The sequence below is a fragment of the Myodes glareolus genome, chromosome 3 (assembly GCF_982192425.1).
Source record: "Myodes glareolus chromosome 3, mMyoGla1.1, whole genome shotgun sequence".
Lineage (NCBI taxonomy): Eukaryota > Metazoa > Chordata > Mammalia > Rodentia > Cricetidae > Myodes > Myodes glareolus.
In genome coordinates, this window is record NC_142028.1 from 3,476,162 (window position 1) to 3,502,122 (window position 25,961).

General features: G+C 45.4%; 1 protein-coding gene across 3 annotated transcripts; it reads left to right on the forward strand.

The window, feature by feature from the left end:
• The first annotated feature begins 297 nt into the window (after positions 1 to 297).
• On the forward strand, positions 298 to 24,545 carry Sinhcaf (SIN3-HDAC complex associated factor). Of its 3 annotated transcripts, none has more exons than XM_048432728.3 (6): positions 298 to 432; positions 13,579 to 13,725; positions 15,878 to 15,977; positions 17,533 to 17,659; positions 19,775 to 19,925; positions 22,229 to 24,545. In XM_048432728.3, the coding sequence occupies exons 2-6, from the start codon at positions 13,598 to 13,600 to the stop codon at positions 22,386 to 22,388; spliced, it is 666 nt and encodes a 221-aa protein (XP_048288685.2). In that variant the 5' UTR covers positions 298 to 432; positions 13,579 to 13,597; the 3' UTR covers positions 22,389 to 24,545. The 3 variants fall into 3 exon arrangements, with proteins under 3 accessions (XP_048288685.2, XP_085543537.1, XP_048288686.2); XM_085687411.2 differs by lacking the exon at positions 298 to 432 and adding an exon at positions 552 to 673; XM_048432729.3 differs by lacking the exon at positions 298 to 432 and adding an exon at positions 13,266 to 13,387.
• The last annotated feature ends 1,416 nt before the right edge of the window (positions 24,546 to 25,961 follow it).

Sequence of the window (25,961 nt, forward strand, 5' to 3'; positions counted from 1 at the left end):
CACCTTTACGCCTTTCGCGCCCTGCCACACCCCCACACGTCTCCTCCCTCCCCGGGGCGTTTGTTTACGTGACTTTGCGTAATCGGCAGGCCCCGCCCCCGTCCCCGCGGGGCCACCGCGTTTCCCGCGCCGCGCTGCTTCTCCCCATAAAAGGACAATAGAGGCCGCGGGAGCGCGCGTGGACGCCCTGCCCTCTCCCCGCCCAGCCCGCGGCGCGCACGCGCCCGTATGCAAATCAGCTCGATTCAAGAGAATTTGGTCCCTGGGAGCCGCGCGTGCGCAGAGGGAAAGCGGAATCTACACCTCCGTCCGCGGTAGCAACTGGAGAACTGCAGGAGACAATCTTTCTGGACTCGGCGCAGGCGGAGGGAGTGCTTGCAGGGGGTTGGCCTGGTGCAATCCGCACCGTGGGGACGCTGCTGCGCGTGGAAGGTGAGTTGTTCTAGCCGGGACAGTGGTGCAAAACTGTGTGCGAGGCTCCGCTTTTTCTGCGATTTTTCTTTCCTCCCTTTACCTCCCCCGCCTCCCTCCGTCCTTCCCATACACAAACACACAGGAAGTTTTGTCTTGGAGATGGCATTGCGTGGAGCGCTGTCCTCGTGCTCCGCGGACTCCGGATTCCTTTGTACAGAGGTGTTGGATGTGCGCGTCTTAATTGGGGAGGGTATTGGAGGTAAACCGAAAGTCAGGGTGTGGGGAAAGTGAGTGCAACGGGGAAACGAACGGACAGCGGCGGAGTTGCATCCACGCTGAAGGTGACAATGACTTTTCTCAGTAGTAGTGTCCCCCCCACCGACCCAGAGGGCCGAGTCGGGGTCGCGGAGCCCTTGTGGGCTCCGGCCGTGGTCTCGTGCGCCGCGGAGCCACCCGCGTGTTGCACTACCGAGGCGCTCGCGAGGGCTTTGCACGCGGGTGCACAACAAAGCCGGAGCTCGGAAACTTCAACTTGCCACCGCCTGGAGCCGGCGGCCACGCGGGGCTAAGGACAGCCAGCGAGGGCCAGCGCCGGGGCTGCGCGACGCACGCGGCGTGGCGTTGTTGGCCAAGTCCGCTGGGACGCGTCTGCGACAATGAGCGCGCAGCACGCGGTCCCTTGCACTCGGGCCAGAGCCAGCGGTCTCTGCAGCCCCGAAGTTCGCCGCCGGTCTGGTCACCTGTAGCGTGGGTGCGGGCGTCACGCGAGGGGGGACCGTGGCCCGCGCGCGGAGCCGAGTCGTTCGGATGGAGGCGGCGACACAGTCCGCTGCAGGAGGCACCCAACTCTTTTTCCTTTCTTTTTGTGTGTGTGTGTGTGTGTGTGCGCGCGTGTGTGTGGGCTCCACCTGACAAGCCACGTGCTCGGGGCCGCGACCGGTCTGCGTCCGAGTGTCCGGCTCGCCATGAGCCTCGGACTGCGGTCGCCGTCGGGGCGGTCGGGAGCAGGACAATGTGATTTCCTGGTGATGGCGTCTTGCCAGTTTCCAAAGCACAGCAAAAGTCGCCAACTCGCGGCGTGCGCGCGGCGAGGCAGCGCCGGGCGTTCCTGATGGAGGACTCGGCAAAAGTTTGGCCTCGGGGACCGACGGCCGAGGGCACCCGAGCTCTCCTGGGGCCTCGCACGCGGGGGTCCCTGTCGCCCCGACGCCGCCGGACAACAAAGGGCCGCGTGTGCCCGAGCGGCGCGGGCCGGGCGGGGCGCGGGGCGGCTTTTGTCCCTCGGGTCCTCTCGGAAACTTCAGCGGCGGCGCAACGGGCGAGCCTGTGTCCGTGGGGGCGCCCCAGCCCCGCGGGTCACTGATGCGGCTCGACGGAGCGCGACTTGGCGGGGCGCACGCGTGGCCCGAGCCCGGAGGAGGCACGGAGGCCGCGTCTGGGAGGTCCGTGCATCCGCCTTTGAAGTGGAACTGTTGCCATGTTTGAATTACGTCAGGCCGAGCGTGCGGAGCGGCCCGGGAGCGGAGGCGCGGCCTTCGGGCGGCGCCGGCGGGGCGCGCGGGCCGTTGTTCCGCGCAGGTGAGGGCGGCGGGGGGCGCGTGGGGCCCGGGAGCCCCGCGCCCCGCAACCCTTCGAGGAGTGGAGCTCTGCGCCCTGCCCCCGGACCTCCGACTACACGCGCGGAAGTTTCTGGGCTCCGGGAAGTGGCGGCTGAGGAACTAGGGGTGCGTGCCGTGCCGCCTTTGTGTGTTTACACGTGGGGCGAGCGGCGAAGCACAGGGCAGGTTTGGCAGGGCGGCTTTCAGACGCGGTGCACTGTGTTCTGGTGACCAGCACCCCAGCCCGCCTCTTGTTTTTATTTTATTCTCACCTTGCATTAGTGCAGGTGATGGATGACTGCAGAGACAGACGCTCACCGACACCCCTTTCCCCACCTCCCGCACCCTTGTTTGGAGTTCCTTCCTTGTAGGCTCTTCTCCTGTGTCGCCCCATGTTGTGTAAAGATCCGGGCAACTTTTGCCTTTTTTTAGTAAGAGACGAGCAGTTTGTTATTAGCAGTGTACCGAAAGCACCTGCTTTTGAACTGAAGTTTGTCAGACTTGAAAATAATATTTAGTGATCTGTACCGCAAAACTGAACACGTTTAAATTGCCCACTCTAAGTGAAGGTCTGGGATTCGCTTTTGAGTCGGTAAAGCCTAGAAGCATATCTAGTATTCAAGGGATGATTCGGAGGATGTTTTGTGTTTTAGCATTGAGAAATGCAGGACACACTAATCTCAGAGATGACCTTGAGGGCTTCTGAATTGGGAGTCGGGTCTGTCAAGCTGGGAGAAGGTGCTGGAATAGGATGCAGCTAGGAAGCCCTTGCTAGCTTCACAGTTCCTGGGAACTGGGTTGACCTTCGAGTTACCCCTCTTAGACATTTTTTTTCAACCTAACTTTTGGTATGTGGCTCCAGGCATAGCTCAAAAATTATGCTGGTTTGACACATGGATGCTTCTTTGGTATTTGGGGTTTGCCTGCAGTCTAGACGTCTGCAACACGGTATCTACTGCTGCTTTCCTGAGTTCTCCTGTGTTTCAGTGACTTGGTTAGCACCTAGGTGTGGCGTTGACTGCGAAAATAGAAAATAACGTTAAATGCTTTGCCCCAGGTGCGCGATACAAATTGAAATCAGTTTTTTCCTGTTTATTGTTTTATTATTAGGGAAACACATTCCTTTCAAGTTTTGTTTGACCAGGTTAACAATAGTGAAAGGTAACCCATCTTGGGGTGCTCCCCCCACAAAGTGACTGGAGAAAGCTCATCAAGAAAATGAAAAGCCTTGGATGTTGCGGCCTTAACTTTCTTTTAGGTGACTCCTGGGGCACTCTGCAAGCCTTTGATCTATTTTTTGTTTCGTTTTGGTATTTCATAGACCACTTACTGTAAGTGGAAAGACTATGAAAGTCAACACACCAAGTAGAACTAAATGTTTCTGTTCTTATAATGATGTCTGTAAAAGAGATTTTAGTGAGTTAAGAGAAAAATAAAGGCAAGGTCTTGACTCCCTTCTTGTGTTGTTTTTGTGAGTGGTTGGAGATTTTAAAGAGCATTTGTGCATTTATTTGAATCTGCATGCTTGAGACCAGAGGGCTGCCTGGAGGAGTTGGGTATCTCCACCACAGTCGTTTAGGGATCACATTCAAGTAGGTGAGACCAGAGGGCTGCTTGGAGGAGTTGGGTATCTCCACCACAGTCGTTTAGGGGTCACATTCAAGTAGGTGAGACCAGAGGGCTGCTTGGAGGAGTTGGGTATCTGCACCACAGTCGTTTAGGGGTCACATTCAAGTAGGTGAGACCAGAGGGCTGCCTGGAGGAGTTGGGTATCTCCACCACAGTCGTTTAGGGATCACATTCAAGTAGGTGAGACCAGAGGGCTGCCTGGAGGAGTTGGGTATCTCCACCACAGTCGTTTAGGGATCACATTCAAGTAGGTGAGACCAGAGGGCTGCTTGGAGGAGTTGGGTATCTGCACCACAGTCGTTTAGGGATCACATTCAAGTAGGGTGGTCGGGCTTTATTGGCTGAGTCAACTTGCTAGCCCTGTTTTGGTCTTTTGAGACAGGGTTTTGCTGTAGCTTTGGAGCCTGTGCTGTATAGACCAGGCTGGCTTCGAACTCACAGAGGATACAGAGATCCTCCTATCACTGCCTCCCTAGTGCTGAGATAAAAGGTGTGTGCAGCACTGCCAGACACTAGCCATGTTTTAAACACCCACCCCCAAAACTTGCCATGCTTATGTTCTGAGCCCCATGTATAACACATGTTATATAAGTGTTGTGCCACTGTGCTGCCTCCACAACTATAAAATAACTAATGGGGGGGGGCGTTCTCTGTGTAGCCCTGGCTGTCCTGGAATTCTCTGTAGACTGGGCTGGCCTCGAACTCAGATCTGCCTGCCTCTGTCTCCTGAGTGCTAGGATTAAAGGCATGTGCCACCACCATCCGGCTGAAAGAAACATTTAAAAAGAAAAAAATTTTTTCTTTTTTACAAAGACTTTTAATTTTTATGTGCATTGTCATTTTGCCTGCATGTATATCTGTGAGAGTCCTGCTCCCCTGGACCGGGAGTTGAAGATGCATACCATTGTGAGCTGCCTTGTGGGTGCTGTGACTTGAACCAGGGTCTCTTGAAACAGCAGCCTCTTAACCACTGAGCCATCTCTCCAACCTCAATGGAAAAATCTTAAGCCAGCTTCCGAAGGCTGCTTGCTTTGAGAACAGTTAACTTTCCATGGCAAGCTCCATAGTCCAGTGAGTTGGTTTGCTTGCTGCTCTAACTGAAGACCTGAACTGCGATCCCAGCACCCATGCAAGGTGGCCCGCATCCACCACCTGTAACTCAAGCTTCAAGAGATCCAGCGCTCTCTCCTGGCAGCCTCTTTGGGCACCCTCACATGGACATAGTACACGTAGTTTATAACAAATCCTTTAGACATTTGAGCCATCTTTCAACTCCCAAAAAACAATTTTAAAAAATCACACACACACACACACACACACTCCAACCAGAGATGGTAAGACTGGGAAGAAAGGTAACACATTCAGAAGTTTCTGGGATTAAAAAAATGCCTAGGATGGGGGACGAATGCACCTTTTAAATATTTAGTCCCAGCACTTAGGCAGAGGCTTACAGGAAGGATATCTGTGGGTTTGAGGCCAGCCTGGTCTATCCATCCAGCTCCAGGGCAGCCAGGACTACCCATAGAGACCCTGTCTCAAACAAAAAGGTAGGAAAAGAATGCCTACAGTGGGAAGGAAGCAGCATTCCTTTGGTTCACTTTGTCCAGTTTTTCCATGTGTGGTAATGGCAGTGACACCTGTGTTGACAATGACCTACTATGTGGGTTGTAAGTATCTTACAGGTGGTAACGCTGAAGTTTAGGTCAGTTGCTTTCCCCAGAGAAAACAGTAAATGCTGAGTGGGAAGAGTGGGTGCTTGGCCCCTTCCCCCACCACCAGAAACCAGTTCTGGGAAGACACTGCCCTCAACTTCTGTTTGTCCTTCCAGATCTGATTCAACCATCTTACATCAAAAAGCCCGGTGAATACCTAGTAAATGTCACCACTTTGTTCCTGATTTCTCTACAGCTCTTCCCTGGGTCCCTGCACTTCTGATCTTTGTAGATTTAAATTGGAAATACTAAGTAAGAATTGGATTCTTAGAGATACGAAGAATTTTGGTAGTGTAGGAATAAATCCAAACATCTAGTCTAAAAGGAAAGGCATTTATTTTCCACGTGAGGAGGCTGTCTTTGCCCACCAGGAATACAAAGGTCACAGATACCTGCTATTACAAATGTTTTGTTCGAGCACAAGAGTTGAAACCTGAGCTAAAATAATTCATTTCTAGTTGTGTATTTTGTTTCGGTCTATTATAAGTTTGATTGATTGGAGACTCATTTCTCCTAATTGCTCTCCTCTTGAAATAAGCATGAAACATCTTCCTGCTATTTGTTAGGAAATTGTTTACCACTAATAATCTTAGCAATCCACTTGGTTTACATTTTCAAGTAATTTTCAAGCAAGTCTTTAAGATTTTAACTATTAAGGAAAAATTACTTTTGAAAACTGAAAGATGTTCATTTATTTTGTGTGTCTAAATGTTTTACATGTGTGTATGTGTATGCACCAGGTGTGTGCCTGGTGGAGTTAATAGAGTTGTGAGCTGCTGTGTGGGCGCTGGAAATCGAACCTAGGGTGATCAGAAGTGCTGAGCCATGTCCACAGTCTTTCTCTTTTTTTAAAAGTTTTCCTTATGGTGGTTGTTTTTCGGTTCTGCCCTTAAGTTCATCTTTGCTATCCTACTTCGTCGGTAGTAAGCAGATGCCCATGTGTAGAGTTAGTGCTTGGGTGTACTGCAAGAGTGTGTCCTGTCAGGTTTACTACTGAACAGAGAAGACCGTGCAGTGCATAGGTGAGTGTGTTTGATAGGTGAGAGCGGGACTTTGTGGCTCAGGCCTGTAATCCCTGTGCCTGGGAGATAGAAGCAGGCGTATCAGGAGTTTGAGGTCATCTTCCGTTACAGTTGAGTTCAGGGTCATCCTAGACGTGCAACTCTGCTGCAAAACTAAATTGATCTGAGCAGTGGTGGCGCACACCTTTAATCCCAACAATCAGGAGGCAGAGACAGGTGGATCTGAGTTCAAGACCAGCCTGGTCTACAGAGGCAGTTCCAGAGCCAGGGCTACACAGAGAAACCTTGTCTCAAAAACCAAAACAATATTGAAATGATGAGGGGCTAGAGAGATGACTCAAAAGTTAAGTGCACTTGGGATTTCAGAGGACCTGAGTTCAGATCTCAGTGTACATAACTGCCTGCAACTCCAGCTCCTCCATGGGGATCCACTCCCTTCTGAGGCTTCCGTGGGTTCCCACACAGAATGTGGTGACACATGTAGATACACATGAATACAAATTAAATACGTTTTAAAAGAGTAAAGACATGGAAAAGCTTTGTGAATAAACTTCCCCGGGTGAGGGATGGAAAGGAAGCCATCTCAGACACAAACACCAGCCTGAGTGCTGGAGTGGCTAGTTATCAAAGCGGATTCGGCACTCCTGGAATACCAGTGTTAAAATTGTGAGCAGCTGGTAGGCAGGGCTAGATCCCGAAAAGCTTTGAATTTCTTGCCAAGGAGTTCAGAGCTTAGCCTGCAGCCAGAGTTGGTACCCTGGATGGGTGATTAATATTTGAGCTGTAGGACGATAACCCTGTTCGAGAAGTCAGTCCTAACAGAGGTACAGGGAGGGAAGGGAAACAGCATAAGGACCTCTGTGAGATTCTATGGGAGGGCCACAGAGAGAGCGACGAGCAAGAGATCCGTTGACTTTCAGATTTTTGTCTTGCTGTGGAAGCTGACATTGAACAACAGATTTGAAGGGGCAATAATATCATCTGTGTGGGGCCTTTAAAGGGTAGAATGGTTTGGTAGTCACTTGGCCGTATTGTTCTCCAGAGCAAAAGGAAGAAACTGGTTCAGGTTGGGGATGTTGGAGAATTTCCTGAGTGTGGACTAGTCCAAAACTAATGGGAAAATGAAATGTTGAGGGTGAGTGGAAGAGAGAGAAGAGCTGGCATAAAACGAAACTGTCATTTAGAGGTGTAGCTTACTGGATGCACTTCCATCCTGTCTAATGTGTTGGTGTGAAATATTCGAGAGTTGGGATTTAGCCTTATTTTAAGATGACATCAAAGTTTAGGAATGTTTCTGAAGTTTGAGTCTGGTGTGTGTGTGTGTGTGTGTGTGTGTGTGTGTCTGTCTGTCTGTCTGTCTGCCTGCCTGCCTGCCTTAACATTTTTGTTAAGAGTGGATTACTTACGATCTTCCTTATGACACTCCCCACCCCAAGTTTAAATTTCACTTTTTCTGTAAAAAAAAAACCACTCAGTTGAATCCCTTGGATATATATTCTGGGCCTGTAAAAGTTTGTTTCAGTAATGTTCAGCTCTTAACCACATTCAAGAAAAAAATGTACCCTGGTATTTTCATATACTTGGCAAGAAGTGAAATTTCACTTTAATGTTATCAAAGAGCCTTTAGAATTAGGAACAATTTTTTTTTCCGAGACATGGTTTGTCTGTAGCCCTGGCTGTCCTTGGACTCATAATGTAGATTAGGCTGGCCTTGAATTCAGAGATCTGCCTACCTCTGTCTTCTGAGTTCTGAGATTATGGGTGTATACCACCCTGTTTTTCTCTTTTTTTATTTTATGTCTAAGCATGTTTGTGCATTTGGGTATGCGCACATGAGTACAAGTACCGTGGAAGTTTTCCTCTGGAAGAGCAGCATGTGCCCCTGACCATTGAACCATTTCCCTAGCCTCCTAACCCCAGCAATTTCTTAATTGTGAAGAACTGGTAGATAACCTTTTTTAAAAATATTTATTTATTATATATACAATATTCTGTCTGTGTATATACCTGTATGCCAGAAGAGGGCACCAGACCTCATTACAGATGGTTGTGAGCCACCATGTGGTTGCTGGGATTTGAACTCAGGGCCTTTGGAAGAGCAGGCAATGCTCTTAACCACTGAGCCATCTCTCCAGCCCGATAACCTTTTTACCATTTACTGTATGGTTAAATAAATTCTGTGACATAATTGCCTCTTAAAGTTTACAAAGATCCTGGCCTCCTACATCTGTCTTAATCTAGAATTAGATAGTATGGTTATTTTTCCCTTCATGTTGCGCAAATGGGCAGAACTAGGTTTTTTGTTTTTGAATACCATGTAAATTCCAGAGGCCTGGGATTGTGATTTAATTTTTAACCTGTGCTGTCTTAGTGGGAGACTTTTTTTTTAATGAGTATGGACCCCTTTCTTACAAAGTGAGTTTTGGGCCCTGCCAACTGCAGCCATAGTTAAAAATGCTGGGGCATATGGCTTCCTAGAGTTGGAGTATGTGTTTGGAGCTCTCGGCAAACAAGTGGGGTCTACAACCTCATACTCGGCTTCCAGGCAAGTTAAAAATCCATCACTTTAAAAGTGTTGGTAAATTGGAAAGCTTTAATGCAGATATCTAGAAGAGAGAGGAAACAATAATTACTCTATTGCTCCCCTGATTTCCCTAGGCACTGATGCAGTGTGTTCCATTGTTGAATTCTACAGCCAAGTGGCCTAGCAGTGGGAGAAACAAAATGCTTCTTCTGTTGCCCCTTTGTGAAGGGTGTTGCCCAGTTACACTTGGTTTCTGTGGGCACTGCTGGTTAAAGAGCACAGAGTTGACGAAAGAGCCCGTGTTACCAGTTGTAGCAACTTGGAGATCCCCAGACCATGTGGTCGGTCACCACTGGGTTTTTATGCTGTCTTTCCCAGTTTTTCCTTTTCTGTCTTCAAAGTTGTCTCTGTATTTTTTTCTTGGTTCTGTTTTTGTCCATAGCTGTTTTGTTTGTTGCTTTACAAGGGTTATTCTATTGTCCTGTAGTATTTAGCAGTGGAGTGGGTTGACAGGTAGGTATCTTCCATCTGTTTTGTTTGTTTGTTTGTTTTATTTTTCTAGATAGGGTTTCTCCCCGTAGTTCTGATTGTCCTGGAACTCTTACAGACCAGGCTGGCTTAGAACTCATAAATCCTCTTACATCTGCCTCCCAAGTGCTGATATTAAAGGCATGTGCCACCACGATCCAGCTCTGTCTGTTGTTAGACTTTTAAGAAATTTACTCAAGCTCTCTGGTTTTTGGGTTCTTGAGGTGAATGAAGGGGTAATAATGACATCTGGGCTGTGGTGCTCGTGGTTAAGAACAGGTAGCTTGTAGAAGAGAATAAAGGAAAAGTCAATTTCATGTTTGCATTCTCTAGAGGGACACCATTATTTCCTATATAATTTATACTTATTTTATGACTTAAAATGAAAGTGTTTTACAGTACACAACAGGCTTCAGCATATTACTTTATTGTCGCTATGGACAGACTCCGTATATAAAAGTGGAATTGGTTCACCGTGTCAGGTGCAAGTAACAGCTTACTTTTTACTATTTTTCATACTTTTCCCTATGGCTGGAAGGGGCCGGGCACTAACCTGAGGCCCTGACTTCTGCTTTTCCTTCTCTTTGTTTCTGCCACCCTGGGACTCTGTGTATGGTGATGTTGATCTGGAGCTTTAGCAGTCATTCTGTTCTGCACTCCAAATGCTGTAGCCATAGAGTATGTGTGGGGAGGTGCTGTGCACGTGAGTGTGTAGGGGAGGCCCCTTGGAGCAGAAGTTATAGGCAGTTATAAGCCCACCCTCTTGAGTACCCCTGAGAACAAGGTCCGAGCCATCACTCCAATTCATATGGGAGATTGACTTGCTTTTTTTGTTTTGATTTTTATTTATTGAGCGTAGTATTTATAGCCACTCATCCTATAATTCTAGATATTTATACAAGGAAGTTGTAAGAAGGCATGTGTGTGTTGAATGGATACATTATCACTATTAATTATTTATTGTGGAATAAATTGAAATCATAGCTTGTGGTTTCTGCTCTCCTTGCATTTATGACTTTCAGATGCGATTTGTGTGCTGGAAGATTTACTATTATGCTTGTAGTTCTGTGGTTTTAGGTACGTAATTTGTCATTGCCACCGCTGTCTATAACTTTAGGAAATAAATTACAGTTTTAAGTCCTTTCTAACTTCAATTTTCTCCTGTCCCCCAGACACATTCTTACAGATGAGACTGTGTGGTGTCTGTTCTGCTGAGCTGCAGTGGGCTTAACCCTCAGTCGGGAGGCAGGTGATTGCCTCTGCACAATGCACTCTCAGTACAGATAAGATGTGTAGCTGACCAAGCTGTTTGAGCAAGCCAGACAGTTCCAGAGGAACCTACTTACTGGTTCACAAAGCGGGAACTTGGAAAGGAGTAAACAGCCACCAGGTTGCTTGAAATACCAGAACTGTCAAAATCACAACCAAACTGCCAGATTTACTCACCACCTTCTCAGATATAACCTGATTTGAGGCATGGCTGTGCTGTGTCTGTCTGGCTTCACTACAGAGACTGATTAGATGTTTTGGTTTGAACATAAGTGACTCCATAGATTTTTATAAAAATATGTTCAGTTAGTTCTCAGGGTTCCCCAAATCTTAAAATGGTTAAATACAAACCACCACTTAGCCGGGCAGTGGTGGTTACACCTTTAATCCCAGGACGCAGAGGCAGAGGCAGGCTGATCTCTGTGAGTTCGAGGCCAGCCTGGTCTACAAGAGCTAGTTCCAGGACAGGCTCCAAGGCAACACAGAGAAACCCTGTCTTGAAAAAACAAAAAAAAAAACAAGCCACCATTTAAGGAGGCCCCTGTAAACAGTGCGAGGAATGAACACCCCCGTGGTTTACTGCAGATTCCCCGGTTCCTCTTAAGGGCATGGGAAGGGGATTTAAAGGCTAAGTGGTGGTCATCCAATAAGAGACAACTTGGATGCTTGCTTCGTTTTTCACAGCACTGTCTAGATGAGGATGGACCCTGGGTTTCTGCTCCCATCCGACCCTTGTGCAAGCCAAAGCTAGCCCACAGGAGTGTGGTGGACTGTTAAAGAGTCATCCTGACAGGCTGATGGGTTGCTTTTGTGTCTGTCCTCACCAAGAAAATTATGATTGGCCTCACGGTTCAGTACTGGCCATAGTTTTGGTGTGTGTGGGGGAGGACAACTGTGGGGGTAGAGTTTGCACACTGTCAGCTTGGAGCTTTGTTGTGTACTTCCTTTGTCCTTGCTCGAAGAGGCTGAGGTTTCCTAGCGCTATTGATGATTGTAAGAGGAACTGTGGACTTCTGACCTTGATGGCAAGGGTGTTCAGAGAACAAACAGGAATATACACGGCTGCTTTCTTGAGTCTTGTCATTTGATAATGTTTTGGCTAAAGTGGCATGACCATTTGCTCGGGAGGACATTTTCTTTACATTTTCCTCTGAGTTCAGGTTAAAAGAAAAAGCCTCAGATTCGTTCTTCAGTCTCGCTTCTAATGGTCCAGCTACTGTCTTAACAGTTTTTACAGGTTAGGTCAGACTTAGTAATTGAAAAGTGTATTAGTGGCCTTATTTATTCATCCATCTTTGTCTGCTTCCTGCACAAAGAAAACACCAAGAAACACTGGAGTAACAGTTGCTGGCTTAGCTGTTGTGGTCTCTGAGTTCAAAGCCAGCCTGGGCTACAGAGCGAGTTCCAGGACAACCGGGGGCTACGCAGAGAAGCCCTGTCTCCAAAGCAGAAACAAACCCAAGATGCACATGCCTCTGGATATTTGGTCACCTGTGAACCTCTGTACTCTGCCGTGGTCCACTGAACAGCACTGGGCTCAGACCAGAGATGATCTAGTGGCGGGTAGAAAGCTTCATTGCCCATATTTACTTCTAAAACATGTATAAGCATGGTCTGTGGTTATAAATATCAACATTGTATGTGCAAAGAGAATTATACTTTTTTTCTTTTTTGCGTGATGTTTTGTGGTAGTTGGTAGTTGGGTATACACCTCCTGTGGTTGGTCCATTGGGGTTTAAGTTTCCATGTTTATTTTCCCTCCACTTGGCAGATCAAACTGATCCCATGAATTCATGGCAGTCCTGCCTCAGTCTCCCTAATGCTGCTGAGATTAAAGGCATGTGCCACCATGCCATCATGCATTGCCTTTTGTGCCCCCTAATCCATCTGCTGAAGTTGACTTAGATGTGGGGTCTCACTGGCCTCCAACCTAAAGATAGTTTTTACCTTCCTTAATATTGGGATTTTGACCAGAGGAGTTAATTCCACTCATTGGTGCATGGACATCATTTCTAAACTCTAAGGTTGGGTTTCTGTGATTTTCATATCTTCCTTTCAGCTCAAGGTGATAAATTTCCCATTTATCCCCTGTTTCCATAGAGCACAGTTGATGTGTGGAGTTTCTTGTGTCCTGGGAACAGAGGTCTTGGTGAACGCATACAACTTTCCTCCGGGGGAGTTACATTAATAATACAAAGGCACAAAATGCCAAAAGTGTTATAGAGTTTTAGTCATATTTCTTAATGGCGTGCGTATGCGGGGAGGCACAGTGAAAGAAAGAACCAGCATGACTGACTGCTCATTGTATGATGGTTTATATGTGGATATGAGAGAGAACAGCCGGAGGCATCTGGAAGAGTCCAGAGCAAGGGAGAAGGTAGATTGGACATGGCCAGGGTTCTGTAAGAAAAGGGAGAATAACCAGAGGTAGGGAAAGTAGAGAGAGCATAGTTGGAGGGAGTTTAGGGTAAAAGAGGTGAGAAGGGCTAGTGTGAAACGTATAGCAGGTATTTGTGATACTGAGGGACCCTAGAGCCCAGAATGGGCTTTGATATGCTGATAGCTGCCATGTTCCTTGAGGATGTGGTATAGTTAGTTGATAGGGTATGTAATTTAAGAAAAATTCTGTTCTCTTTTAGAATATTTGCAAGGAGAGATAAAGGAGATAGTGGGTGCCTCCCAGCTACCCAGGTATTTCTGCGTGTTCTGTGTACTGGCCCTGGTACTGTGGAGTAGTAGATCTGGGGAACCCTTCTAGTTTGTTTGACTTGGTTGTAAAATTACCTGTGCTGGGGGTGAGGTGGGTGGAGCAGAGGAAAATCCTTGCATGGTTTCTTGTCATTGCCCTCAAAAAAGCTGTGTCAATCTCCTTGTCTTTACAGCTACTGCCCAGAAGAGAAGATGTTTGGTTTTCACAAGCCAAAGATGTACCGAAGTATAGAGGGCTGCTGTATCTGCAGAGCCAAGTCCTCCAGTTCTCGGTTCACGGACAGTAAACGCTACGAGAAGGACTTCCAGAGCTGTTTTGGGTAAGATTAATTATGTTCCGTTCTTAGAGGGAAAATAGTCAATGTGTGTGGAAATATTTCCACGCAAAGCAATGGGAACAATGTGCTAATATTTAAAATCACCAATTTTCTAATATCTGGGTTAGTGAGGATTCCATGTTCTTAAAATGAGTCAATACCGACAGCTTACTCTGCCTAATTAGTTGTGAAATCTTTTATGGTTCCAATTAGACAAACCCTTTTGTTCTTAACTGTTGGGTGTATAAGTAAATTTTCAAAACGTGTCCTTATTCTCTTACCAATAGTGGGCCTCCAGTGCTGTTTCTCCATTGTGCTTATCCATAATAGACTTACGTTTTAACTTGCTGAGGAGGAGGATGACAATATATTTAATATTCTGCCCTGAAATTTACCAGAGTATTTTTCTAACAGATACCTGGATGAAATAAAATATTTAATGTTGAACCACTTCCCATGATAGAAGATAGTGTGCTTGAGAGAGAGTGCATTTGCATGAGATTGATTTTGTTTGGTTGCATGTGCACTTGGTTTTCCATACAGGGCTTCCTGTAGACCAGGCTGGCCTCTGCCAGCCTCCTGAGTGCTGGGATTAAAGGCGTGCATCACCATTGTTTGCATGTGAACATTTGAGTGCTTGTATGTGCTGTGATTCATGCTGGGTCGGGCAACCTTGGCTGTTGATCCTTGCCTTAGAGATAGTCATTCTATTTATTCCTTGCTTGTTAGGCCAGGCTGGCTGGCCTGTGAACTTCAGAGAGTCTCCTGTTTCCACCTTTCTACTTATAGATGAGAACTGGGATTACAGACGCACATGACCATGCTTGGTGTTTGCTGTGTTTTGCATTGCACACCTCCACACCAGGTTTTATGTGATTTTTGAACCCAGATCCTCCTGAAGTTTGTTCAGCGAGTGCTTTTTACCCTCTGAGCCCCAGACCGCACACTGCTTTTTCTTTACTTACTGATTGCTCATTGTTAGTTAGTTCTAGACTTAGACTTTGTCCTGCTGTTTTGTTTTTTGAGACAGGATGAACTTGCCCTGTAGGTAAGTTCTTAACTACTGGCGCTGAAGGTAGTACCTGGCCTCCTGTGTGTTCTTAAAGAGCGTGTGCTATGCTAGCCCATGTTTCTCACAGTAGCCCTCCTGCCCCTACCTGAGTACTGAGATTGTAGGCTCACATCACCAGAGCTCATACTTGGTACTCTTCAGTTTTAAATCTTGGGACTGAAGGCTCAGCAGTTCAGAATACTTGTTGCTCTTGCAGGGTCCTTCTGATCTCTGGCACTAGGCATACACGTGGTACACATGGATACACGTCAAAATTAAATAAATCTGATTTGAGTTTTTCTTTTTTCTTTTTCTTTTTTTCTTTTTTTAAAGGCAGGTTCTCACTAAGTAGCTTTGGCTGTGCTGTAACTTACTATGTCTATACCAGTCTGGCTTTGAACTCACAGAGATCCACCTGCCTTTACCTCCCAAGTGCTGGAATTAAAGGCATGCACCACTATACTTGGCTTAAAAGAGATTTTTAAATGGAATACATTGATATTGACTGGGTCTCTTGAAGCTAATGATTTCTTAGAATTGAAAATTTCGTGTGTGTGCGCACGTGCGCGCGTGTGATCATTTCTTCCCACCATTCCCTGTCATCATATTTCTCTTCCAACTTCAACTACATAGGCTCTTCTCTCTCTCTCTCTCTCTCTCTCTCTCTCTCTCTCTCTCTCTCTCTCTCTCTCTCTCTCCTTTTTAAAAAGAACCCTGATGCGTGTCTTTAATCCTAGCACTCTAGGAGACAGAGACAGGCAGATCTCTATGAGTATGAGGCCGGACCAATCTACAAATTGAGTTCTAGGACAGCCAGGGGTGACTAATAAATAAAACATAGAGGTTAAAAAAAAAGAAAAGAGTTTCTTTTAAAATACCCCTGACTCCACCTAGTGCTGTCTGTATGTACGTACGTGGGTGTAGGACTTACTGGTGCTTTAGTTTCGTATCTGAAATGCGCTAGAGGAACAGTGGAATAGATCATCTTAGGGTAGTCAGAAATTACATCGATGAGCGCATAAATGGATGTATTTTTCTCCAAGAGAAGTATCCACACCTGAAGCCTCATGAGTGAAAAGCAAGATAACACTGTTTTCCTGTCAGGTTGCACGAGACTCGCTCAGGAGACATCTGCAATGCCTGTGTGCTGCTCGTGAAAAGATGGAAGAAGTTGCCGGCGGGATCAAAAAAAAACTGGAATCACGTTAGTTTGTCCTTTTCTATCTCTATTAAAATAGCGTCAGCATCAGCACTCCCAATTTAGGAAGTTCTGTATCACTAAGATAGAAAATACTACAAGAATAAAGAAAACACTAGCCTGGTGTAGCATTTCCTGGAATGTTTACAGTGTCCTTATATTACACGTGGATCCCTTTTCACCCCTTAGAATGACATGTTGCTTTGAACTCGTGAGCACATAAGTTTAGTCTTGTTTTGTGTTTACTACTTACTACTTGTAGGCTTCTGGCTACAAAGCTGTCAGCTATCCATAGAGCTACTCTGGGGCCTGAATGAGGTGGTGCCTATAAAACAAAATACAAGGTGGATACTGTTGCGTAGGCTGTGATTAGGCCAACGGTGTTGGTGTGAGTTCTGTTACCCTTTTTACTTTATTGCCCTGTCACTAGACTCACGTAATATATATTTAGATCTATTTTTTTTTCTAATTATTAGTCTGTGAGTGTACCAGAGGTGTGGGCTGTTGGATCCTTTGGAGCTGAAGTTGCAGGCAACTGAGCTGTGTCTGTTAATGCTAGGCGTGGTACTCAGAGTCCACTGGATGAGCAGCCCCCTTATTTAATTGAGATGATCTGAGCAGCACTTTTTAGTGTTATTTTTGAAAGATGTATTTATTTTATTTTTATAAATTTGTGTGTTTTGTCCACGTTTATGTATGTGTGCTGCATGCCCCTGGAGTTCCCACAGAGGCCAAAAGATTACATTGGATCCCCTGGAACTGGTTACTGAGTGCTGAGCCGCCAGGTTGATGCTGTGACCTGAACTCACTTTTCTGCAACAGCATCAAGGGCTTCTAACCACTGTACCATTTCTCCAGCCCCCAGCGCTTTTGATTTTTCGTGCTGGGGGTGGAACTAGGGTGTGGAGCTTGCTACATTAAACCTGTGCTACTCAGCCGCCCCTCGTCTAGAGTTTTGTTAAATTCTTTAATAATGCTAGCCGGCTTTTCAGATACTTGTCTTGGTTTTTGCTTTATTAAGACAAAGTCTCATGTAGCCCCAGCTCAGTATGGCAGAAGACAACTTCGACCTTCTACTTTGACTACCCTGCCTCTCAGGCACCAGGGTTACAGGTGTGAGCCACCATCTCTGGTCAAGGTTTATGAAATTTACATTACATGAAATACTTTGCTTAAATAGCCATTTTTCTTTACCCCGCACAGTACTGTCCATTGATAATGTTAAATTGCTGCGATACATTTCTTAGGGACCTGTTATCCTAATATGTAAAGAAGTTTTTCTTTAATAGCTTAACTGAGGAAATCACAGTTGTGATGTTTGAAGGTGATGACGATCTTTTATGTTGAAGGCCCAAGAAGTAGAACCATGCCATGCTAGACAAGGGAGAGGAAATGCTGTGGTGGTAAATTTAGGGGTTAGCAGGCAGAACGGTCATAAGTAGTGCGTACTCTTTGTCATGTGACAGTTAAAGGCACACACAAACCCTCAAACACTGGTATCAACTGGTTCTTGAGTAAGCGTGGGCCTAAATGGTATTAAATATTCAGTGTTTCCTTCCAGGTGGTAGATGCAAGGGCAGGACCCAGTCTGAAGACAACGTTGAAACCAAAGAAAGTGAAAACTCTGTCTGGAAACAGGATGAAAAGCAACCAGATCAGTAAACTGCAGAAGGAGTTTAAACGCCACAGTGAGTTTAGTGTTTTATTTTTGACTGGTTTACAGTATGTGTGAATCCATTTCCTGCTTACTGTCTAATAAGTACTGGGGTGGTCCACTTCCTGTTTTTGAGTCTTGGCCTTTGGAAGGTACTTTTGACTTGGTGAATATGTTCTTATTTCTGTGAACTATGACTCTGATTTTGATATCTTAAAGTAACTAAAGGGGCTTGGGAGATTCTGCAGTGGATAAAGAGCTTGCTGCAGAGACATGAGGGTTTGTCGGATCCTAGCACCCACATAAAAGCTGGGTGGAGGCCTGCAGGGGAGCTCATCTGGAAAGGCAGTCGCTGCCCAGCCCTGGTCTTCAGGACCAGCGTGTTAGGAGAGAACCAACCCCACAAGTTGTTCTCTGACTTCTGCATGTGCACGTGACGTGTGTGTGCCTGTATACATACACAGAAATGCAGCAACAACCAGAAGCTGGGCAGACGTGCCTGCCTGTGATCACAGACCTGAAAGTTCAGAGACAGGGGGTCCCGGGGACAAGGTGGCAGGTTCAGTGAGAGACCTGCCTCAGGAAAGATGCTAGCCTGGCTTCCACATATCACATACCATGGATGAACATGTACACAGGCAAAACCAACATATTCTCATTCTCTCTCTCTCTCTCTCTCTCTCTCTCTCTCTCTCTCTCTCCACACACACACACACACACCAGAATACTGTATAATATCTGTTTAGCCCTTGTGACCTGAAGCAAAACTGCTCTGTTAAATATAAGAGTATTATTTCATAATAAGAATGTGGTTATTCACAGCAGATAGAATGGCCAGGTTGTTGTCTTTTTATTCATTTAGTAAATAGACGAGTCACTACTACAATAAAGATAAATGACGATTTCTAAGTGTTTTGGGCGTTCTGGTTCAAAGAAGCCCGAGGCTTTGTTGCCCACCTGTCTTGTGCTCTCTTGTTGATGCCTAAGTGATCCTTACCGATGAAGACGTAACAATTTCAGTTCTTCACTCTATGTAGTTGTTATGTATCTTGGTATCCTAAAGTTGTAGATTAAAATCTAAGGATACTGTAGCTTTTAAATGTAAAAATAGTACACACTGAAACTTTAAATGATTCAAAACCACTGAGCATTTGGGATAGTCAACCTCCCTCACACAGAAACTGTTTGCTGATGTTACTGGGAGGTTTAAATATCTTGCTAGATTACTCCTGAAGATTTTTTTTCTTTAGGAAGTTAAATACTATTTATTAAAGTGAATTAGCATGCTAATAACACATGACACTTAATTGAGATGTTTAATTTTACTTTATTTCTGTATTTTTTAAGAGGAACTTGTGAGATCCTTATATTCGTAAGCTTTTATTTTCCTTGTAATGCCGGAGCTCAAGCCCAGGGCTCTGTGCCAGGAAAGCACTTCAGTGCTAAACTCCGGGAAGATGTTTTAGTGAGGCTGGAGAGATGGCTCCGCATGCAGCAGCTTTTGCGGAAGACCTTGGTACCCATCAAGCACCCTTATCTGGTAGCTCATAGCTACCTCCGACCTCAGCTCCAGGGTGTCAGATAACCTCTGGTCTCCAAGACTGTATGTACATGTGCGCATGCACACACAAAATCTGAACTAAAGCTTTGCTGGTTCATAAATATCAATTAATTGTTTCTCCGGATTAGAGGACTATTCTATCCGTGTTTGTAGATGACAAGTTTAAATGGTGGTTGTGATATTCAGTACTATAGCATAGTGACCAATCAACTGAAAAGGTGTATTTTCTGGCTTTTATTTCTTTACTTTTTTTTTTTTTTTCCTTTTTTTGAGATTGGGTCTTTACCTTTCTCCAGCCATCCTGGAAATCATAGTGTTGACCAAGCTATCCTCAAACTTAGAAATTGAACCCACAGAAATGTGTGCCTCTGCCTCCTGAGTGCTGGGAGAAAGGGTGTGTGTTGTCACACTTGGCTTTATTTTCTGTTTATTTTCTGGCTTTTACATACATGGTGCAGAAACATGCTGGTGTAGCTCTAGGCTGGCAAATCACCTTTATTCTTGAGGTTATTTTCTCAATTAGAGAAATAGAGCAGCACCTGGACTTTGCACATGATGAGACTCGAATGTCTCCCGTCTTTGTTGCAGATTCGGATGCTCACAGCACCACCTCAAGTGCCTCCCCTGCCCAGTCTCCCTGCTACAGTAACCAGTCAGACGACGGCTCAGACACAGAGATGGCGTCCAGCTCTAGTAGGACTCCAGTGTTTTCCTTCTTAGATCTTACCTACTGGAAAAGGTAAAAGCAGAAGAAAAGCCTGTTTGTCATCACCTGCCCGTCTCCACCACTGGCTGCGGCGTACTGTGTGTGGAGCAGTTGAAAGTTAGTTGACAGATAACGGGTGGTTCAGAGAGGAGGTCGACTGAACAGGAATTGAGCAGACCTGGGGTGTAAGACATACATCAAGGTCCTCAGGTTTATATTGATAGAGTAGGACTAGCTGTTCTGAGAGTTGTCTCTTTAAAAAGGATAAGTGGTTAAAGTCTCTTCAAGTGTCATTAATAGGTGTCTTGGTTTCATTTCTGCTTACTGTGATAAAATATGTGAGGGGAAAAGGTTTATTTTAGCTCTCGGTCAGTTCAGGTTACAGTGTCTATCACCACAGGGAAGTCACAGTAATAGAAACTGGAGAGACCTGACCACGTCACGCCAGAGCAGAGCACAGGACACGGATCCATATGTCCTCGTGCTCAGCCAGATTCTCTGCTCTCACACGGTCTAGGGGTCTAGGCTTGGTGCCGCCCACAGTGGGCAAGTTTTCCCACCTCAAGTTGGCGGTCAAACTGTCATGGTGATGGGGACACTCCGACCAGTTCAGATGTGGACATGTGGCCAGAGAGCAAGAAGAGACAATAATTAGGAAGAGGAGAGTGTTCTCAAAGGAAAAGTAGTATCCCTGGGACACAGAACAGTTAAGACATTTCCTGTAGCCATGCCTAAAACTATACAATATGAAGGACAGTGTAGGATCGTGCAGAGAAAATACACTGCTTTCACAGGAACAACCAAGGCATAAGGATGAATTCTTTGAAACAAACAGAAAACAAGCTAGAAATCAGTATATATTAAGGTCTTCAGTTGGCTAGGAGATACTACCTCTGAGCCAGGTGTGGCCTTCGATCCCAGCATTTCTGCTGCAGGGGCAGCTGGATCTCTGAGTTCAAGGCCAGCCGGGTTCACCAAGCAAGTTCCAGGACAGCCAGAGCTACACAGAGAAACCCTGTCTTTAAGAACCGAGGGTGGGGGGCAAGGAGAGGAGGGAGAGACCCAATATAAACCTGTATTTACTGAAAAATACCTTATGAACAAGTGCATAAGACAGTTGACTGGAGCTAAGGTTGGGTTTGAGGCAACTCTGGGTGACATAATTAGGACCCCCCCACACGAAAAAAAAAAGTAATTGTGGAAGCTTAAAAATGAAGAGGAGCTAGAGAGCTTGGTGGTTGAACACTTCAGTTAAGTGCAGTTGGTGCTCGTGGACAGGACCTGAGTTAAGCTCCCAGCATCCTGCTGTGTGGAATTCACTACTGCCTCTATTTCCAGCTCTAGGAAATTTGACATTTTATGGCCTCAGTGAGCACCTCTACACACAGGAACACACACATACATAAATAATAATAAAATAGAGGGAGAAGGTTAATTACTTGTTAACATCTGTGGTAGTAAAGATGATGATGGATTTGAAATGTCCTTGCCTTGCCAATCCTAAATCTACTGAGGTCGCTAGAATCCTATGACGTGACTAAAGCCAGCAGACATGTCCGATCAGCGTGTTAACCCATATAGAAAATGGTAAATACAGGAAGAACAGAAAAAGTGAAGTAATGTGGTAGAATAGGGCTGGGCATAGGTTCCCTAATTATATGTGTAAGGACCTAGGTTCAGTCCTTACCTAGTTCTGGTCTAAACAGAAAGAAACACTAGAACCCAAATTCGTGATCATGGTGACAGCAACACTGAAAAGATGGGTAAACAAAGACTCTAGCAAAATAAAGTATATTCTATACAAGGTCAGAGACAGGAAAGTTCCATCCAGCAAAACAAAATAGTAGAAACCAACCCATATAAATGGAAGTGAAAGTATACTATAAATTGGAGCACTGGGAGGCAGAGATGGGACCCAGGGCTGTGCTGTCCAGCTAGGCTCTCCCGATTGCTGTGAACTCCGGGTGAGCTACTGTCTCAAAAATAAGATGAGGAACAATTGAGGAAGACACTCGTGTTGAGCTCTGTGTTCCACGGCAGGGTGTTTGGGTGAGTGGTCACTGCTTTTAGAGCAGTGTATAGATAGAGGTAGATTGAGCAGGATTTTTTGTAAATAATCTGAGTATCTAAGATCAATAATGTACGTAAATCCTAAAGGTCAGCATAGAAATAAGGGAGTCAAAAGGAAGTAGACAGAATCAGAGTAGAGTGGGATTTGCTAAAGAGAGTGACCGAAGAGTGCTTCAGGAAAGCTGGAGGGATGGCTGAGTGGGTAAACCTGACAATTTGAGTTGGAAAGAACGCCTGCTCGTAATGTCCTGTTTTCCTTTGTTTAGACAGAAGATCTGCTGTGGGATCATCTACAAGGGCCGCTTTGGGGAGGTCCTCATCGACACGCATCTCTTCAAGCCTTGCTGCAGCAGTAAGAAGGCAGCTGCTGAGAAGCCCGAGGAGCAGGGCCCGGCGCCTCTGCCCATCTCCACTCAGGAATGGTGACTGAGGTTCATGTAGAAGGGAACAAAGAGCGATTTTAAACTTTGAAAAGACCACAGAGCAACAAATTGACCCTCCTATTTTTAACTTGGATACCTGCTATTCTGCCAAAAGACATTTTTCTAGAATAGTTTCATGGGTTACCCATCCCCCCCATCCAACAAACTTTGAAGCCAGTTTCTTCTAGCTTACTACAAGAAAGAAGTGTACATAATATTTAAGATGCTGGGTATTTCATAGGAAAGCTGAATGCTGCTGTAAAGTGCTCTTTAAAGTCTTTTTTTTTTTTTTAATCCCCTCTAATGAATGGAAGTAGGGGAATTTCAGGGGACAGAGATGGGATTTGTGTGTGATAAATAAACCATATGTAGTTTAGTCTTTCTGTGGAGAGACAGTGGTTGGGGCATTTTTATATGGCTGGCTACACTTGTTTTCCCTCATGATGATTTGTCATAACTCAGTAGCACGACCTGCCCCCTAGAGGTAGTTAGGAATTTTTAAATGCTAAGGTGTTGCCAAGGCTCTGATGATTCAGACCTGTACTACTGATGATTACGCAGGACAGACTGAGCTTTCTGCAAATAGCTTGAAGGAGGAAGCAATCTCTGAACACACAGGCAGCACCGAGTCGCCTCCCCTCGTCATATTTGATAAAAAGACTTTATGTGAATCTTAGAAAACAGAACCAGAGCTCCTTCTGGGGAAGGCCAGCCTGTAGGATGAGCAAGGTCCTATAGGGATAGTACCAAAGCATCACCATGCGGTAGAGAACACGTGGTTATAAACTACTTAAACAGAATGTGTAAGTCCTGGGGATGCGTGGGGCACAGTTGATGCTGCTTGGGGCACATTTCTTAGAGGGCTTGCAGTGTGTAAACAATTGACATTGGTGTTACACAACTGTCTGGGATTCACTGAAATCCACACGATTCAGTTCTAGCTCTGGATTACCTCAGTTGACCTTTTGTGGAGGTTTTTTTTTTTTTTATCTATAGAGTAGCTCTTTGCCTTGTCATAACTTTATTAGGGTTTTGGGTTTTGTCTTATTGTTTTTTTCTCTCTCTATTTAAAGTTTGATTAGAAGAAAAGAGTTGTGTGTTGAGGCTAAGTTGTTTGGTTGGATTGGGTCGGCTTCTTGGAGTTGGGCTTCTGAACATCAAGATAGCTGAATGGAGCTCCTCGTGTGGAGATCTCAGTGAGGGCTTCTCAGTTGAGCCAGACTGAAAGTTGTCCGATTGCCTCTTTTCAGAGTTCAGGAAAAATAGTGCCATTTCAGACCTCTTCTAGAGGGAGGGGTGTGTGGCTGCCTTAGTATTCTGTCGCTCATGGTTATTTTAAAAACTGGAGTTTTAAAAGTCTGTTGGTGTTTCACAACGGGGAGGGCCACAGTTTGTGGCATCCTATAGTTTTATAGTTTTACATTTTGTGTGTCTCTTCCTTTTTGGAAAAACCTACCTAGTACAAGCCACCGCATGCACAGACTGCCCAGTGAGTGGGTTGGTTCTCCACGGCCCTTGGTGTAGTACAGAGTCCAGCCGTTACCATTCTCCCGCGGTGCTTTGACGCGGGATGTTTCTTTTGTACATTTTGGCTGCAGTATTGGTGGTAGAATATACTTTGATGGATCATCTCTACTTCTGTATTTATTTATTTATTACTAGACCTCAACCACAGTCTTCTCCCCTCCACTCTCTGCCGTAGGATGTACTGTATGTAGTCATGCACTTTGTATTAATATATTAGAAATCTACAGATCTGTTTTGTACTTTTTATACTGTTGGATACTTATAATCAAAACTTTTACTCTAGGGTATTGAATAAATTTAGTCTTACTAGAAAATAAAAGGAGCTGTTCTGTGGTTTTATTTTAAAGGTCTCTGGTAAGAGTGTTTTTCAGCGCTAGAGAGATCGCTCAGTTGTTAAGAGCACTGATTGGTCTTGCAGAAGACCCACGTTGGGTTCCCAGTACCACTCATATGACACCCCAAAAACATCTGTACTCTGATGCAGTCTGGCCTCTTGGAGATCAGACAGGCACACCGCGCAGTTAGTGGCAGATAAAAGCATCCCATGTACATAAAATATAAAATACAAACATGATGTAAGTTTATTTTGATGAACTGGGGTGGGGAATGAAGAATAAATGGATATTACAGCTGACATGTGGAGAACTTCATGTCTTGTTTTAACTTGAATGGAATGTCCACAGTATTAGAATGTCCATGCTAAGATTTAATTATCTGTGGGAATTGTTGTATAAAACAACTTTACAGAGTTATGAGGCACTCAAAGTCCAGATAGAAGCTTTAAACAATGTTTTTGAGAGTTATGTGTGCAAGCTGGTAGGATAGATAGGTAGTAAGCGTATGTGCTGCCAATCCTGAGTTACTCTGGAGTTACTACTATGCCACACTCTGGACCATTTCCCTCTGCCTTCGTGTGCCAAGGGTCAGAGTGCTCTATATACAGAACATGCTTCTCAGATGATACTACAAAATACCTCATTCCCAGGTTTTACTTTTTTTTTTCAGACAGGGTTTCTCTTTGTAGCTCTGACTGTCCTGGAACTTGCTTTGTAGACCAGGCTGACCTCTGAGATCTGCCTGCCTCTGCCTCCTAAGTGCTAGGATTAAAGGTGTGCGCCACCACCGCCAGTTTAGACTGTTTACTGCTGTCCTTAGTGTGTCAAGGGTCTGAATGTTAGCATAGAAACTGGAAAGCAGGAATTGAAGCAGGGGCCATAGAGAAAAACTGCTTGCTGTTTGCTTTTCATGCCTTGGTCTGCGGCTCAGTAGTGGCTGTGTCCTCAGTGGGCTGGGCCCTCTAACATTAATCTTAAATTAATCCCACAGGCTTGTCTATCAGGCTCTCTTATTAAGGCTATCCTTATTATTGTTCTATTGCTCTGAAGACACTGAGCAAGGCAACTGGGAGCTTGCTGATAGTTTCAGAAGGTTAGTCCATTATGGTGGTGATACTTTACATATTTACATATTTATCAGTAGACAATGGGCAGGGAGAGAGACACAGTCAAGCCCAGACGTTTGAGGAGGAGAAAGGACGGGTGGGTTTTTAAAGCCTAAAGCCCAGTCCCAGTACTTCCCACACTTTACCAACTGCAGCCCAAGTATTCAAAATTAGGAGCCTGTGGGAACCTTTCTCATTCAAATCTCAACCCAAGTTAATTTAAACTTGGAGAGTTGGCTCGGTGGTGAAGAGCAGTGGCTGCTCTTCCGGAGGACTCAAGTTCAATTCCTAGCACCCACATGGCAGTTCATGGCAGTTTGGAACTAGTAACTCTAGTTCCAAGAGATCTGGCACCCTCACACAGACGTGCACACAGGCAAAAATGTCAACGCACAAGGCCTCTTTGGCAGCTGAGTAGACGTGTAAAGAAGAGTGTGATGTGGATAAAACCCCACTTCTGATCCTCTTTTCTTTTTTTCTTTTTTTAAATGGTTTCTCTGTAGACCAGGCAGGCTGCCTTCAAACTTAGAGACCTTCCTGGCTCTGCCTCCCCAGTGCTAGGATTAAACCCTGCCCAGCAGTGTTTGCTTTCTTTCTTTTTAAATGATT